Source organism: Bacillus rossius, chromosome 10, assembly GCF_032445375.1.
Source record: "Bacillus rossius redtenbacheri isolate Brsri chromosome 10, Brsri_v3, whole genome shotgun sequence".
Classification (NCBI taxonomy): domain Eukaryota; kingdom Metazoa; phylum Arthropoda; class Insecta; order Phasmatodea; family Bacillidae; genus Bacillus; species Bacillus rossius.
In genome coordinates this window covers 32,702,538-32,721,490 of record NC_086337.1, presented here as the reverse complement: position 1 = coordinate 32,721,490, position 18,953 = coordinate 32,702,538, and the positions used below count along the sequence as shown (strand labels likewise).

General features: G+C 37.3%; 1 protein-coding gene and 1 long non-coding RNA gene across 4 annotated transcripts in view; one reads left to right on the top strand and one right to left on the bottom strand.

The window, feature by feature from the left end:
* LOC134535928 (retinol dehydrogenase 11-like) overlaps positions 1-18,953 on the top strand; it is a 49,991-nt gene that overhangs the window by 8,211 nt on the left and 22,827 nt on the right. For 2 of the 3 annotated variants that reach the window (XM_063375318.1, XM_063375319.1), the window contains exon 2: positions 17,014-17,163. In XM_063375318.1, the coding sequence (XP_063231388.1) occupies positions 17,052-17,163 (112 nt within the window). In that variant the 5' untranslated portion in view covers positions 17,014-17,051. Of the gene's footprint in view, positions 1-13,865; positions 14,125-17,013; positions 17,164-18,953 lie in introns of all 3 variants that reach the window. The other variant, XM_063375317.1, reaches the window with a different exon arrangement.
* LOC134535926 (uncharacterized) lies at positions 914-1,988 on the bottom strand. Its single transcript, XR_010075735.1, has 3 exons — positions 1,765-1,988; positions 1,519-1,645; positions 914-1,367 (listed from the first exon to the last, which is right to left on the bottom strand). It is a non-coding gene; the product is annotated as an uncharacterized LOC134535926 (long non-coding RNA).

Here is an 18,953-nt window from a genome sequence, read left to right as displayed (position 1 = left end):
ATCACTACACTATGAAGTAAAGTTATAATCCACGTAATTTGAACACTAGATGAAACGAACGCCTCAAACAGCATCAGACTCATGAGAATGAGGATTGATTTGAGTTTGAACCACTGAGGAATCCAATTCAGGTCTTTATCACCCTGCTCGATCTCTTGACGACGTGGGAGTGTGCTTGCGGTAGTTTGTCCGTATTCCATGCTTTCGTGCAACGGCACCTGGTGAGATCGGTGACCTGAACATGGACAGTTTAACATTAATTTCGTTGAAGTTTACAAAAAGTTCTGAAGGATTGGCGCGACAAACTCTTTGAGTTGCAACGGATCGTTGATATGCGTTTGTATAGGAATGACATACTCACTTCTTCGTATCCTGTGCATTTTGCAGAGTCTGGGAGTGTTGCTCTGGACAAACTTGTTCAGGTAGTGGTTGCACATGAGCTTATGAATTTCATAACGGATGTAGGGACTCTATATACTGGTGGCGATAACAATGCCCGGATAATAATAGAAAAAATAAAAACCGATGACGTAAATGCTATAATAATAAGGTAACAATCCTGGAAAAAATATAGGTGAATAAGCGATAATAACATTTAGTCATATTGCGATCATGTTACTGCGTCAACTGTTATGCCTAAATTGAATGGATTTCCTGTACACGCCGGCCATAAATGGAATTTTGGCATAGGTATACCTAATCGAATGAATGTTATCATACCGTTTGTTTTTAAACTGGAGTAGTTTGTACCTAATCTTGTTAATAATCGAAGACTACGTGCATACGTTTTAACATACTAACTTTTTGAGCTCCGTACAAGATAGTCTTGCGGCTGTACCATCGAGCTCACCAATGCAGTCATCAGTGCATGTTGAAATCAGGAGACAAAGCTCTATCTTGAAACGATCTTAAGTCCTAGGGTAACCGCGTTGCACGAGTTGCAGCGTGAAGCCTACATCTGCACGTCGGTCCGATGCACATTCCATTCAGCCTAGCAGACCGATCGTGACCTAAGCTCAGCCAGGTATACAGGTGAGTTGGGATACCTACTGGACGTTGCGTCAGCTTATTCTACGTCAATGATACCAAGAAATATTGCGCAATAATCTTTATTTTAAAAAGTGAAGAAAAAGAAGCATTACAATAAGCAAACTTATCAACTACTCGGTTGTTTACAGCGTGAATACATAACAAAAATCTTAAGCACAGTCAGGCACAACAACTTTATATTCAAAGGGCCAACGTTGATTCAGATCTGGGCCGTCAAGGAATCCTATTCGGGTCGACAGGATCCCTGGAATCTTGACAACCTTTTGGTGTGCTTCCGGTGGTTCCTCTTTTGAGCGGGACCTCGTGGGATCGGTGTACTGAAAATAGAAAAATCAACATTAATTTCGTTAAAGCTTTTAGAAGACGCTCTGCAGGGTTGGGGCAGACGACAAACTCTTTGCTCAGAAGTTGCAACAGTAACAAGACACTCACTCAGACGGATGCAGTTTGCAGAAATGATATACTCACTTGTCTTGGATTGCAGGGCAACTTCGTCCCGGGTTCTGGGCTCGCATCCGCCGCCAGGAACATAGCCATACAGAGCAGCATGAGATTTTGCATCTTGTAGTCTTATTCAGGAGTCACGATTCAGCAGCTGCAAATGGAAACAAAATATGAAATTCAGTCATTAAAGAGGTGCTCCATCCCTGAAAGGAATGCGCAGGACAAGTATAAAAATGCAGAGAGTAATCAATTTAAATATTGGATACTTACAGCAGAGAGCGGACGTTGATGTTCGGGTCTTTGCTTTGGAGGAGCTTGGTCACAGTCTTGATCTGGAAGCACTTGTTTACGCAGTGGCTGTCGATGAACTTATGAATATCATGAGGGATACAGGGCCGTTATATAGGTCGAAAACTGATAAGGGAATTGCCATACAAGGAACAATGGAATTATTCAGACATGACGCAAATCAAGGAAAAATAATTAGGCAATAATGTTGAAATATCTGAATCAATAATGGTTAAACGGCAATCGCGCGGTTAATATCGATTCGTCACCCATTAGAAACAATGGTAATAATATTGCAATAATGTGCAACTATTTCAATATATTGATCCTGATGTCATCACCATAGATGTCGACATGTTTGTGACATAATTCAATAAATGTTGTCATGCGGTTCGTTTTCAAACTGGAGTAAAGTTTGTACCTAATGTGGTCAATACTCTAAGAGCACAAAGTGTATACGTCTTGAGATGCTAACATTTTCCAACTCCGTACAAGATTAACGTGCACGCCAACCAGGTGCTCAGTATCTTGGCCGCACCATCGAGCTACCGATAACACCGCGACGCACGTGACTCTCCAACGCCGCATGGAGCTCGTGGTAACACAATAGAACGAGTCGCGGCGACTGTGCTATCTTTGAAGAAAAAACCATGTATTCTGCTCAGGCTTATCACCAGCGGCTCGAGCCCGTCAGAGAACACGTCGCAACGCGTATGAAAAGTTGAGCTTGCAACGAATTGTTCAACTTTCTAAATGCAGCCTGAAAGTTTTGCCGCCCAGCGACAGTTTGTAACTACATGACGCAAACTCACTGAAATTCACGAAAAGCCCAACGATATCAGCGCGGTTTGTGGTTTGCGGTTAACCACAAACATTAATACCTAACGATACATATACCTTTTATGGTTATCCTCATTCCGAAACGGGACTCGTACATTTACCTTATTAGGTAAATGTGACGGGATTTACGAAATCATGAAGCAATTAGCCCGCGTAGTTCTTGTAAAACCCAAGATAAGGTTTTCGGAATAGTTTGGTTGCTATGGCCACAGACTATCATGTTCATGCATTATTACACCATGGTCTTAAGTATTGCGGCACATTGCAGCATACGGAAAACGGATCAGACATGTTCACACCTGCTGTCTCAAGCAGGGGCATGCCTGACGTGACTATCATCGCTGACCGCCGGCATGACGACCGATCGTAACAGCGAAGCTGTTCACGTCATGTTCAGTGTCTTGACCTACGCTACGCTCGTGTACGTGTACGACACGTAAGAATGTAAACATACACACACATACACGTACAAGGAAAACGTGCTATGATCTCATGAAACATCACGAACGTTTCAAGATAAAGCAATGTATGTCGTAGAGGTCTGAGAGCACATGAGCCTTGCACAGGTATGGTAGATTGCTTTGTAGAAGCTGACACTAGCCTTAGGATCGACGTTACGTAACTAAAGTCTAAGTTTTGCGCCGAGGGGTTCGTTAGCTCTGCGGCGAAAAAATTCAAATGCAGTCAGAGTCAAATGCATCCTAGTGCATCGCGTTGACGTGGCAATGGCGAAATTCCTACTCACACCTGCACCTGCATCTAGGAATTGGGGACCATACGGATTTTAGTTCTTGACTGTATAATCTTCACGAGCTGTTCTTTCTCATAATCGTCTTTTATTGCAATTCCGATTGTTTCAATTCGCCATATACCTCGACGATGTAAATTTTTTTCGCACCATTCTTCGTAACTTCATCTCAGTTGTTATATAGTAAACTTTTTTTAAACTTTTTTCAAACGTGGTTTTAAATAGTTTCTGTATACGAAATTAATGTTATTTGATTCCAAATGTTCCCCCTGGATAGAAAGTTCAAGAAACGTTCCTACCATTCTAGTGACCTGCGAATATAATGTCTGCGTAGACCTTTATTATATATATATATACATATATAGGTATGTGTGTGTGTGTGTGTGTGCGCGCGAGCGCGCATGCGTGTGTGCGTACGCGCGAATGTCGAATACATTAAGCTGGTTTATAATTAATAAGTTTTTAAAATCTCTTATATTTTCGTTACTCTCCACTTTTAAATATGGCATCCCAATTTATAAGTTGGCGAAAACGTTCATTTTATGGTGACTGATAACTGTTAACACAATTTACTGGAGTTACTATTTATAACTAGTTGGTGTACTCGCGATTCGCTTTGGAAGTCTACAGGCAGAAAACTCCCGTACTGATCATTAGGGCCTATGCGTAACCCACCTCGTGGGTACGCCACTGCCGCACCTCGAACGAAAAAAGAAAATAAAAAAAAAACACTGCATCAAAATGTGAAAATTAAATCACGCAAAAAAACTGATTAAAACTAAGATAGATGAAAATACATATAAATCAAATATGTCATTTTCTTTTTAAGTGCCTTAAAAGTAGCATTTATTTAACTAACACCTTTTTGATATGATGGCAAAGATAATAATTACAGAAAGATAATTAGGCATCAACATTGCGGTATCCGTTGCGATGGAGACGAAGGAAGTATCACACAATACAATGCAATTACCGTTTCCATGGAGATCATTCGGAAAACGTGGACCAAAATCGCTGATAAAAAAAAATACAAAAATAACTAAGAAGTATTTCAAAAAAAATCTGTTTGAAGTGCAAACAGTTCATCGAATACGGCCTCCATGGTGTGCCAATGATATTAATAAAATATTTATTCAGCTGGGCAGTTGTTGTCCTTGTTTGCATTGAGATGATTAATTAAATAAATATTTCTGGGCCTTAATTACTTTTTTTGCATCGACCAAGGATTGAAACAAGGACAGTAATCGTTCAAATCTTTAAATATATTAATAGGTAATTTTTTAAATAATTTTTGCATAGTTTTGCAAAATTTTTGGTTGATAATTACAAATTTGCAAAATGGCGGCCAAGATGGCCGACGCTACTATAGTTGACCGTCTAGTGATTGACGCTAGTGTGTTTTATCGGATGATTAATAAACCAGTATGGCGGTAGTGCATTTTATAAGACGACAACAACATAGCAGTTCCAAGATGAAGGACTTGTCGCCATTTTTTTATGTGCATCCACAATGAATCAAACCGAGGGCTGAATTCGATTAAGTTTTTAAATATTGGAAAAATAATAATGTTTTAAAATTTTTAAATGAATTTTTTATCAAAATTTTAATATTTTTAAGTCGATGGTCAAGGTCAAGCTTATGAACCACAAGCTTGAGTTTTCGACATTTTAAGGAAATTAAGTCTTAGCGAGGAAACTGAAACCTCTGCGAGGAAAATTAAGCCTTCGGACTTTCTTGAGAAAAAAATGGGAAATTTTCTTTCGAAAAGGAGTTTTTTCCTTGAAATGGGGAAACATTTTTAATCAGTATGGTTAGTCGTTTATTAGGACTTTTGAGGAAATTTTGACACAAAAATGACTGCTGGGACGTCACAATCCAATATAGTTGTCGGCTTCACAGTCTGGTTCCTGGCGCTGGATTCTATACTGCTACATAGGTATGAGAGGTTTTATCATCTTCTCCACGGCCTGCATGAATAATTGGTTACGTATATGATTTTTTTTCAACCTATTATATAAAAAAAACTTTTGTGCTCCCTGGTTGTCATCGAACAAAGAAAATTTTATATCTTTCCTCTGCAATTAACTGAGAATTAAAGTAAATGGCCTCAACCGTACACTGTAGGTGATGTGTTTTTACTCTTGTGCTCAAATAACAATACTATCAAAAATTTAAAAGAACAATTAATATTGTTTGGTAAATACGTCATTGCTGTTGCTGTATTTTTACTTTGTGATTTATACATTTAATTTTACTGCATCGTTGAGTATATTTACATTAAAAATGAACATGTTAGTTTGCAGGTACTTGTTCCTTAAATATTTATATATCTTCCAATATTAGTAAATTAGTTGAGTCGAACCTTATGGTTATTAGTTTAGCATAAAAACAGGACACTGTTTAGTTTAACACTTGTTTTATGTGTCATTTCATTTTAACAAATAATTTGATGGCTCAACAAGTTAGTCGTAATAAAAAAAATGTACATTCATGTATTTGAGTGTAGCACAATTTGTTTTTCTAGAAACTTTTGTGTAAAATAACACGAAATGTACCTACTAGTTTATCAAAATTATTTGGCAAATATGTAAAATTAATAAACTTTGTAAACTTAAAATTACGATTTTTTAAGCTTCTGCAAGGAACATATAGAATGCTTGAGATAACAGCTCCTCATAGTTCCTGTACTACACGTAATTTGCGCAGTCAGCTTCAACAAATGCCACTATATCCCTCCCAGTTCTCTTGAACGCAAGGCAATGGCGCAATGTGCGTTTCAAGTACCTCAATAGTTTTTTTTTTAGCATGTTTCTGCTGCTCTTCTTTGTAGTATTTTGTGTTGAACTGACTATAGAATATGAGAGCGTGTACAATCTCTATGGCCTTGCACACACAGAGCCAGGTACATCAATGAACCTATCAGACTTTGATGTGATAGATGTCCTGTTTACCGGTGCCCACTTTTCCATGCTCGTTAACACCAAGTGGAGAAAAGAGTGTATTGCATCTGCCATTCCGAATTTGTCTAAAACTCCAAGTATTAATTTCGTGCTGGTCTACAGCATAGATCTCTCTCCCTTGCGCTCAACACGCCTGATTCTCATTCCCAAGTCATGATTCGCCAAGGTCTTAGGATTTCACCACCAAACCTTGGTTACTCAATCTCGTCATTGGGAAATAATAACTAAGTCATCTAATTACGCAGCAATCCCTTACTCCTGTCACGTCAAATTCTTATTCGAAAACAATGACTTGATTTATCAAGGTCCTTGGATTTCATACTACACATCAGTTCACCATTAATCCTTACTTTTTCTATCTCGTCACTGTCAAAAAAAAAAATTTTCTTCTCTGATATTGCGGTCATGGTTCATGTTCAGACCTATTTGGAGAAGTGCAGAATTAATCTTCTGGTTCCACGCCCTGGATGACTGTTTAAACGATATATAGCTTTCTCTCTCTCTCTCTATATATATATATATATATATATATATATATATATATATATATATATACACATTTTATGGTCCTCAGCATAAAGTCTTTCGGTTGCTCCATGAATACCTTCATACCTTCCCTTCAGGTTTACCATTCAGGAATGCTATTGGGACATCTAAGTGATCAATGTCCCATTCCTGCTATGCTAATAAGGCCGACAGTATCTTGATTACTGAGCACTTGTGAAAGTATTTCTTTATAATCTACTCCACACAGCAACGAGCGAATCTTTATGACGACTCACACAGCCATCTACTCATCGCTTGATCTTAAAAATTGATTTGTTTTGCACCGCCTTTTTATGTTGGGGACGATCAACTTGTACCCATGCCTTATTTTAAAGCAGGATATCCTGCAAAGTATATAACCACTGACGCATCAAACCACTAGAGAATACTTCGGCCACAGACTTTGGCTCATGCACAAATTTTGTAATATGTCACCATATCGGGAAACAGGTTAGGCTGTTTCTTCAATGCTGGATGTATTCTTTACACTTGATGCAAAATAGAAGTGATGGCTTTTGGTGATCACAACATATATATTCCATCGTCGAGGAAAAGCACTACAATTTAAAAATGTATTAAAGTAATAAATTAATGTGTGAAAATAATCGAGTTAATTTAAATTAATAATAATTAATATGAATGTTTTTTTATAATTTATTAATTTTATTTATGTTTTAAATTATAATTGTATTATTTATAATGCAAATAAATTATACATTCGGGAACATAACCTCACCTACATAAATACACTTGAAAAGTTTATAAACACAATTACTATCACTAATATTTACAATAAATAAAATGTTTTTAATTATACGTACCAGTATTCAATATCAATCACTAAAATATTTGATTTAAATACACATATATAATTTTTATTTTTGTTAAGCCTTTTTTCATCTTGTCAATTTAGGTTGCATTTTGCGGGCGCATCGTAAAAATTCGTTCTTATCACTTTTTCATAACGCGTCTAAAGGAATACAACTTAAAAAATCTGATATCTAAATTAACGTCAAGTGTTCAGTCCAATAATACTTCATTAGATATCTCACATATTGAAATTTAATATTCTTCGCGATGTATTCATGGGCTGCTGTATTTGGACAGTCTGGATACAGAACGGTATTTTACGCATGCGGTTGGTAAACACAGTGTACGTTGGGGGTCAAGATTCATTACACTGTAAAAACTTTAATTCTACAATACAGTCAATTTGGTCTTTTTCTCCAGTTTGACACAATATCGCTATATATTACGTGTGTACATTCATTACAAATAGAACATAGTTTTATCCGACTGGACTAATGTATCTTTATAACAGTATAATTTGTTGAAATTAGTGAAATAGTTTTTGAATTTTCTTCTTACAAACAAACTCACATTCTCTATTTATAGTATCACTGTAGATTTTGTAAAAATATTGACTGCATACGACATCGAAAGTCCAGCACATGAGATCGTACTGCTTTGTAGCATCGTCGTGAATAAAAGAAAACGTTGTGTATTAAAATAACCGCATCTCAAGATCCCTTACGTTTTCACATTCTAATAACACTGACATTAATTAAAATGCTGCATACGGGTTTTTTTATAAACCATTCTGGCTTTCTAAGGTTAAGGGCAAGCTTCAAGGTCGCGGTTGTGAATCATGGTCACCAGGTAGTGCTGGGGTGGAGATACCATTTTTTGAGCATTGTCATAGCCACATCCTCTGATAAGATCCTTCATAAAGTTTAACTCACATCGCTGCATTTACGTATCAATAAAGAAAAATATTTGTAAAATTTACAGCTTTGAAACTTATAGAACAGTATTTATGTTTCACAAATACATAAAATATTTCTTATAATTATTTTGACACACTCTCAACTGACATTAATTGGCTGAAAATAATAAAGAAATATAATCAATGTAAACAAATTTAATTTTTGTGTAATATTTTAGCTGCGAAGTTATATGTGGATGAAACTTTATTCAAAGACTGGCAGGTTTCATTAATGTTTTATTATTATGAGATTTTTTTCTCGCAGCAAATGAATATTAAAAACGTAAATCAGTTTGAACTAAGAATGCCTTACACTTAACTGAAATGAAATAAAAAACATATAACAACGTTAATGCGTAGTTCTTACTATAACACATTTTTTAATCTAGAGAGAACTCAGCTTAAAAAAAATTCGTTTTCAAAGTAAAGTTATATTTCAATGAATATATAATTATTTTTCATGCATTAAGCACAATTTTACTCTATTGAAAATCTCTGTATGTAAATATATGCTGATTTATCATTATTTCTTTGGTAATGGGAAACTACAAGGAAATATATATTTTTTTTAATGAGGCTTGGATGGCCACTTCTATAAAATTGAGAAAATGCCTAAGTGAATACGAACCTTCGTACTCACGCACTGATTTCACTTTACTTCTATGTAGAGACCCGGAAATTTCGTGGATTATCTGGCGTCAGGATAGAATTAAATGTCTTACATGTACTCAACCCATATTTGCTTTTCGTTTGGCTGATTTCTTATCCTAGTTAATCAGCACTACCTGATTTGCTTTCTTCTCTCCTAGCTGGGCATCGCAGACGGGTAGCCAAATAACTGCCGCCTAATAATGAACTCAGTGGAACAGTATAAATGTTTGCATACTAGCTTGCGACCAAATGAATGCGCAAAATTTACGTATCTCTATGTATAAGCCTATTCAGACTGATAATACTGGTTGTGATTTGATTAGCCTCTTTTTAATTTCCCGTCCCTGTTTCAGGTAAAAGATCAAACAGTTTGAGATTTGGTAACCAACCTTGTTTTATCTAATCTGGCCATTTTTCAGTCCGCGTTGGCTTGTAGATCATTAAAGACAAACTATAAAAATTTCCATGTTCACGTATTATATAGCTCGTTAGGAACGCTGCATCTGCAAAGTTGTTGAGAGCTCGTCAAGCATTACTTTACCTTGGTTTTAACCAATATATAACTGAAACACTGTTGACTTTTTATAATGGAAAGCTGAGACAGTACTTTGTATTTTTTGTTGTTGTTAATAGAACTGAAATATCCATGCAAAAAAATTACAGATATTTTTTAATTTGTACATTTACACGAAAGCAAGTGTATCGTTGCAAACCTGGGATTGGATTCTTTCCCGGGCATTTATGATTGGGTTGACCCAGTACCTTAATTAGTTAAAGTTATTTGTAAAATTTCCCTGAAAAGCTTTCCAGTATTAACTGCGCACATACAAAAGCACAATAAACAATTATGAAGTTCAGTTGCTGATTATTATTATATTTCCCAAGGGTTAAAACATGTACTCTTGTACAAAAGTCAGTCGAAATTTAAAATTACCATGCAAAAGTCGTAAGCGCGTTAGTAAATATCCAGCTTTGTTTACAAAAACACAAACCGTAAATTCAAAACTAACTATAGCAATGTGTTGTACAAATTTACTATATATTTTTTGTAATATTATAAAACATTTCCTGGCAACTGATTTTCAAAGGAATTTTGTGTAAAAGTCCAAAAACATTTTTTTTCTGTGTAAGGAATACGATATTTAATTATAATAAATGATTTTTTGTAGAAATAATTAATGGATTACTTCAGTTTACAAGTTTAAAAGCTAAGAACAAACATCCATGAACGATACGGAGCTCTTGGTTTGCCTATTTTACTTGCACTTGGAAATGTTTTTATGAACTCAAGTTTTAATACGTCAATGTATTACGTCCTCTCTCTCTTTTTTTTTTTTTTCATTTCGGTACATTGTCAACGTGTAGCAAGTCTATATATGTATTTATGTACATCGTGTTTTATTTCTTACGAAATATTTCGTCTTGAAATAAATAAGTAAATATATTTCAAGAAACCCATCTCCTTCTACCGTTAAATTTTTCAATAAATGACAAATTGTTTAATACTTCGAAAATAGTCCTGCCCTATAACTTAAATCAATTGAAAAAAATTATATATATTTTTTTACATAATTGAAACATCTGGTCACTAAAGCGTAATATTCGCATATATTATGCGCAGAAGTTAAAATATGCTTAATAAATTGAAAAAAAGGTTTGTTCATAAAATGAAATGTATGTGTAGGAAAACCCGCTAGAGTGACGGGGCTAATGTTATGGGACGTTAAGTGCACGTCATCCTTGAACGTGACATTAGATAGATTCCAGTTTAACTGACCTTTGGTTGCAGGATTATAGCTAAAAAAAAAGTTACGTTATCAATGTCGTATTACGCCTGTTCTCAATGCGACACAGAGCTGGCATCACCGGATGAACACGTCGCCGGTACATCCCGACCCATCGCTGCAATGGTCATATCTCTGTCTGCGACCTCTCGCTCTCATCTCCACCCCAGCACTATCTGGTGACCGTCATTCACAACTGCGACCTTGAAGCTTGCACTCAAGCCGTGTCGAAATGAGCTTGCAACACAGCAGGCAACAGCCCCAAAATACCACTTCGACGCTAAACCTGGAAAACCATGATAATTTGTTAGACATTAACTGTAAGCGTCTGCACTTTCTTCCAACGGTCATCACACAAAACCTATGATAATTATTGCATATAATTGAGGCTTACCTGAACATGTTTGAAGTCAACTGGCGGGGGAAAACTAAATGGGTTTTGGCTGTAATGGACACGGCCGTGTGTTGTACGTGAATACGCCTATAGACCGACATATATTTTTTATTTTAACACTTTATATATTCACTGTAACTATTTTACACTGATGTTTTATATATGCAATCGATAGCTTTTGACGAGAGCTGACGATTGAAACTCAAACGAACGTCGTAGCTTCTCCGAGTCAGAAGTTATACTAAATGGAAATCTCGAAATGCAGCAAAATGACCTCAAAATGGCGGCGCTTCCCCTCCCACCACGCGCGATGCGTCACAGTCCTCACTTAGCGTAACGAATTCTTTGATCCTTTAGCTATCCAGTGGTGTAATTAAATTCGGGATGGAGATGATAGATATGTAGCTGCATAACCAAACTGTATCCCCTGATTTTGTTATCATTGGTTTTTTTTTTAATTTCCTCCCACTACGGAAGCAATTTTTAAGACGTATTCACGTCAAAATAATACACTGTTTGTAAATTGGGTCAAAAAGACTACTCTCGCACTGCGACAGTTATCTTGGCAGCATGTCAAGAAATGTAGGTATTTTTCCTCCTCTAAACGTATTTTGTCAAGGTTCTACGTTTTGAAATTGTTGTCCTCTGAAATGTGTTTATTTTTAGTTGGTGCACGTGCCTTAGGTCCGCCCACTGGGTCCAGTGGCCGGCGGGCAGAGGGGGCCCGGGTTCGATTACCTGGGTTCAGGACAGGGTGTTTGTGTTGCCCCTTTTACCTTCATCCCGCGGAAGGCAATGGTCTCACACTGCGGAATCATCCTGCCTCGGCAAGCATAGGAACGTCTCGGCTGCCATCACCTGCCTGTGCTCACGACACCCTGTAGTGGGCTGAAACGACTCATCATCATCATCATCATCATCATCATCATCATCATCATCATCATCCTGTGCCTTGGAATAACATTTATAGTGACAACAACATTTTTATATTTGCAAGACTCGAACAGTGTCACTTGGGCCTGAAGGTCACCAGGGTCATGGAATTGCTGTTTCGAGCTTGTGGTGGTTGGATACCGAAAGTAGATCTAGAACGTACATTCAAGCTTGGAACGGTGGTCAAAAAATCATCCCAAGATAGATACCACGGCTTGTCGAAAGATAAACTGCAACACAAAAATATTTGCCACAAACAGCAGCTAATCTTTTTTCAGAAATCCAATATGGCGAGTAGCGATTTACCTTCGCAGTTTATTTGATGGGACGCGTCCTAATGGCGTACAGATGAGAGATGGGATTACGAAGCGCGGAAGGATAATTACAGGCGGTGGTACAGGGAAACTGCGCCGTAACCAAAATACTCATTGCAAAGTTATCGTTAACGTCTCGATGTCCTTGGAAACAGGATGAGATTAACTAACATTGAAAGCAAATCCCACAAAAGAAAAAATTATCCGTTATTTACTCAACAACAAGATGTTAAAACATTGAATAAAGTGTTAACAGGTAAAAAAACTGTGAGGTTAGAGTTTGTGCAAGATACAAGGTGACATATTGCACCGGCTGTAACACTTTTGTATGTGTTTTACCTAGATTAAGAAAAATGAAACAGCGAACGTTTTAAATTAAATGGAGTCAAATGGGAAAATGGATTATATTAGCCCTTTACAAAAAATATTGATTAGACTGTAGTTAAAATATTTAGCATATTTAGCACAAAAACGTAAATAAAATACAAATGAGTGAAGGGGTACACACACTTTGCTAAATGTATTTTAAACGAATGTAAATGGCTGGCCAAAATGTAAAACATCTCTATAAGCTGGCACTTCTCGTATCTCTTTATCTCTCAGGGATTTGAATTTTTTTATGTTTGGGAAGGTTTAGGAGGAGGGGGTGGGGAGGATAAAAATATGGGGCGAAGAAAAATCAAAACACAATCAAATTTGAAGCAAAATTCAGAATGAACAACTTGTTTGAATACATGTATACACATATTACGATTTTTAAGTTTTACAAAAATAATAACTACGTATAATGATAGAAATTTTTGACGACGATTTTTGTTGAATACTATGTTCGCTACCTAGGTAGTTCAGTATGATACAACATGAACATTGGAAATAAAATATTAAAATTCTAATGAAACTGTTATAATGAGGGAAAGTTAAAAAATGTAAACAAGAAGTAACTCAAGCGTAGACTAAAATGATTAAAATCATTATTATTCCATCCTGCTAGGTGCATATAGCTAAGAGCCAATTTAATGAAAACATGTAATTAATACGTGTCACAGGCTATATGAGCGAACTAGTTGCGGTACCCGTCGTTATGCTTGCTCAATTTCATACTTCCTGCTTGATTCGTCTACGTTAACTGATTTGTTATTTTGCGCAGGAATCGTGTTCGTCATCGTCGCCCTTCGTCAGTCTCCGGACATCGTCGGCGTCAGTCGTGTTCCTACCCCCCTCCCCCTCCAGGGCATTCACCAACTGCCCCTCCTACCCTCTCCAGTGTTCCCGTGACCGCCCCTCCCTTCCCTTTTCAAGGATTATGTTCTTGTTTATATAAGGCCAGTTAGCATTCATCTGCCGATTCTTCCACTACAGATATTGGACGAGCAACTTGTTACGACTGTGCTGAGAATCGATCATGGGTAAGTTTCACGTTTCGAATTCGCGACTTGGTTTGTTTTTAGTGGCATCGAGACCTGTGTTAGCTATTGCATGTCTATTAAATTCTGTTTCGCTGCCACGTTCCAAATTATTTATTTGTTTTCACGGGGTTCCATCAGTTTAGGATTCATTGGCTCTTGCACCCAAGATCGGCGCCCAGATGGTACGGCACACGTTTATTTTTCTTGCGTAACGTTAGCCTTTACGTAACGCTTATTGTATACGCCAACTCAGTATGATCCAGTTCTTGCTCGGTACGCAAGAGAAAATGAGACACAATTATATAATCACGTTTATTTCTCTTACACTGTTGCGTGAATAATTGTTTAAAGTAAAAATTATACTTGTAATTGTTTGTGCGGTCTTTACGCTATGAATTTCAAGGCCAGTTATTTTTCATACCTTCGTCTAATTGTATAAATTAGTGAAGATAATGTTAATACAAGATACATTACACGTTTTATATTTATTTACTTAAACATGTACACTATATGGAGTATGTCATATCTTTTCAATCGAAATATTTATTGAATAAATAATATCTGTTAAAGAATATTTTTGCTTTCTTAGAAACTCTAAATACATATAGGGTTCCAGTGACTCTTTACATTGTCGTCTACCTCAAGGGGGGTCCTTGGTAGAGTGATACTTATTCGTTCGCATCTCCGTCGCTTAGGACCTGAAGCTTCCTTTGATGGGTCCATTGTACCCGTTAATTTACATTATTTATAGTCAGTTCCTTACCTCTCTCTCTTGGTTTGCTTAGAAGAAATGATCTATTTTAATACTAAACTCATCCTCTTGTTATGCTCTAATAAGCTATGACATATTTACCAAATCACAGCACTTGTACTTTTACACTTTTGATAGTATATTTACTTGAGCACAAGAACAAACTTACACCGTCATTAATGTAGTTGTAAAATCGGTGGAAACTGGTACCACATATATTTTGTGAAAAATTAGACAAAAAAATTTTACAGTGTGGAAGACGTTCGTTTTGTCTGCACGGAGTTAAGAATTTTCAGGAGACGGCACGTGTTGACGTAGTTGAAGTCACTTTTTAACCTCGCCTTCGCTATATTGTTCGGCCCACATCATTGCGGAAATGGTGCTTCATATCTCTGATGATGGTTACTGAGTATGAATTAAAAAGTCTCCGCCATTAAACGTAGTTACTTTCATTAAAATAACACTTAAAACTGTTTCCACAATGCAAACACTACACTTCTGCCAGTGTTTCGGGCGTGTAACCAGCACCGCGCAACAGCTAGCACCAGGGGCGACTCCAGATTTATTTTTGGGTAGGCCCTGACTGTACCGCAGGGACGTGTGCACAGTTTTAGAAGTCTGGGCTGTACCAGGAATCTGCCCCCCATACCAAAGGGTGGTCATGGGAATTTTTTAAATTCAGATGCAAAAAGGTTAGTTTTGTGGCTTTCTCTGGGTAATTTATCTCTGAAGTCCAACATGTATAATATATTAATCATAAATATTAGCATAAATGTATAATTGTTTATCAACATAAATAATTTACTTTAATATCTATGAAGGTCACAAAATTAATTGTTAGGTTTAAACTTGTGTTAATATGAGATGAATAAGTATTACAACACATCGCGTACGTTAATGTAAAATGTTACAAATCTGCAGGCGAATATATAGTTTTAATTTCATTGCAAACTGCTAATCTCAGAAGGGCAAACGATTAAAGTTTGTAATGAAAATAAGATTTACTTTTCCTCATAGTTTTCAAAATAAACCTAACGTTAACGTGAAATGTGTATATATATATATATATATATATATATATATATATTTGTTAAGTGACTTATTTTCAGTTTTCAGTTTTGGAAATGTTGGGTAGGCCCGGGCCCAATGGAACCTGTCCACTGGCTGGCACCAGGTCGTCACGTGATCACGCACACGCAGGGACGTCGGAACGTTTTCATGAGTGGGCCGGGGGGGGGGGGGCGAAAAGATGTATCACACCTCAGTCCTAGAGTGGGGGGGTCCGGGGGCCCTTCCCCGGAAAAATTTGGAATTTTAGATGCAAAATTGTGCTTTTTAATGAGCTTCCGAACCAAAATATTAAACATACCATTCCAAATAATTTGACGACGTAGTATGTATTAAATATGGATCAAAATATCGTGGGTAGTGGGTGACGAATAACCTAACCCATGTGATCTACCCTTTAGCTTCGGTCGTCTTGGAATTTAATGACAATAGATATGTTTTTCTAATCAACGTGATCACCAATGCAACGTTTCTAACTACTGGTTGAGAAAAAAAATACTACTAGGAACAAACATTTATTCTGGTAAAAGGAGGAGGAGGGGGGGGCGAAATGCTACTCTCGCTCCCCCCCCCCCCATGCATAACAGCACGGGGGCGACTCGCCCCTGCTGCCCTCCCCCCTCCTCTATGTTCCGACGTCCCTGCGCCTTTGAATATATATATACTGTATAGAAGTCGCCAGCCCAGGTTAAAATTTCTAATACGGTTTTGAGGTAGTTGGTTAATTCAGCGCCGCAATCGCCACCATCTCTAGGGCATCGACTTGTGGTGGTCCCTAGCGGACGAGTGTCGAACTCTTCAAACACCCCTTCCCCCTCCCGTTGAACGAACTTTGAGCTGTAGTGAATGATGGGTGGGGGGTGCGGGGGAATGACAGCGGGCGACAGTGCTGCGCTCTAACGTGTAAATAACAACTAAGACGATACATGGCGTTACGGCAGCGCACTGCAGCGGTGAAGTTCCCAAGCTGCTCATTTTACGCTTCTGAAAAACGTAGAGTAAATCCTGTCCACTCGCGACTTCTATACAGTATATATATTCAAAGCCTGCGCGCACGCGGTTGTCGGCAGGACCGAGCGGCGCCGCGGACTCGAGGGACCGTCGAAGAATGCAGGCGGCAGTCCACGCCGAGTCGTGCTGCCTGCACTGGCTGGTGGACGTCGTCCAGAGGTTCTTCTTGCTGTGCGTCGTGGTCGCGACCTTCGTGGCCGGGATACCGGGTGAGCCCGGCTCGCATCCTTTTTTTTTTAATGTACAAACGAGAATTTTGTGTACATTTCAAGATACGATACACATGTTTGGAAATTCAGAAATGTCGCTTAAGAAACAACACCGCCTGTGTGACAAAAAAAAAAAGAACATTTACAGGAGAGATTAATAACTTTATGCGCCATGCTGGAAATTAATGATAGCCGGTGTTAGTAAAAAAGACCACAACAGCGCATTTTGTTGGATTTTGGGGGAAATATGTCGTGAGTAGAAGGTAAATGCTTACGTTTCTAAGGAGAAAAAAAAATTTAAAAAAAAATTGTCACTTGTGCGATGTTGTGTCTTAAGCTACGAAAAGCAAATTTATAAAAAAAAAACCTATCTCACTTATATATGTATATATTAAACCAGACATTTTCTCTGCGGTTTGCAGAGATGATTTTGTTTGAAAACGATATTGTGAAAATTTTTATTCGCATAAAATGTTATTTAACACTTACGACCATTAGTGCACGACACATACATCAATAGAATGTCTGAAACTGTAAGTTGCTGCGATGGACATTTTCCCTCGTTGAAACAGTTGATTTTAACAACGCAAATTTGTTTTAATATGTATAATGACCACAACTGTAACAATACCACAGTGGACGGGCCCATTATTGACTTCTGGGTGGGAAACCGGTAGTCTGAATCTGGTATAATACCTGTTTATTACATCACAAGTCGTATTATCCCGTCCATATTTTACCCTTCTGGGCAGGGGGGGGGGGGGGGGGGGCTTTTAAATCCGCCACTGAATACCACCAGGAGTCAATACTCTAAAAGAGTCTCTCTGTAACTAAATGTAAAACATCTTTTTTTAGGACCTAAAAAATACTTCAACTTAGAAATCCATTACAGTGAGTACTTTGCAATGATGTTTCACCATACGTATATTTAAATATTCATCGACTTACTCCCAAGCAGACTGAACTAATTGAAAAAAAAAAACAATTGAAAAATTCACAATGACTCAAATTATTTCATTAGATTTATTTACCAAAAATATTAATCAATGTCATTTCTGAAGTTTTTTTTAAAGATTTGCACGGGAGAAGTACTAGTGCTGAATTCCAACTTGGATTTATGTGACGTTACGGCCGCCATCTTGGTTTAATTTATATACGCTATATACGCTAGTGTAGTCAGTCACCGTATTGTCAGCTGTCGTAGCATCCGCTACCTTGTCGGCAATTTTGAATGCCATATAAAAAATTTGTAATTAACAACTACAAAAGTGCAAAAAAAAAATCAAAAAATAATTTTAAAAACCTACTTAGTTATAATCTGAACGATTCGACTTATTCCTGTCCTTGAGTGATCATTGACTGGGGGCCATAAACTGTAATTTTTGCATGAAAATTCTTATTTAACTAAATACAACAAAATTTCTACAAAGTGGCTTATATTCCCCATGTTCCAGCTTCCAGTTAGCCGCCGATTACATATAATCCTCGATTTTGAAAATTTGTAATTATTTACCTAACAGTTCGGAAAAAATTCCAAAAATGATCTAAATGATTATCTGATATATCGATTGACTCAGTCGAATCCCGTCCTTGCTTCGAAACTCGTTCGAGCAGAAAAATATAATTTTAACACAAAAATAATTACTAAAATTAATTATCCTCACTGCAAACAACGTTTCTATAAAAGATACCTGCTCCAGCTGAATAAGTTTGTTACACAATAAGGCTTGCCTACCATGGAGGTCATATTCAGTGTACCTTATACAACTAGACTACGAAATACAAGCATA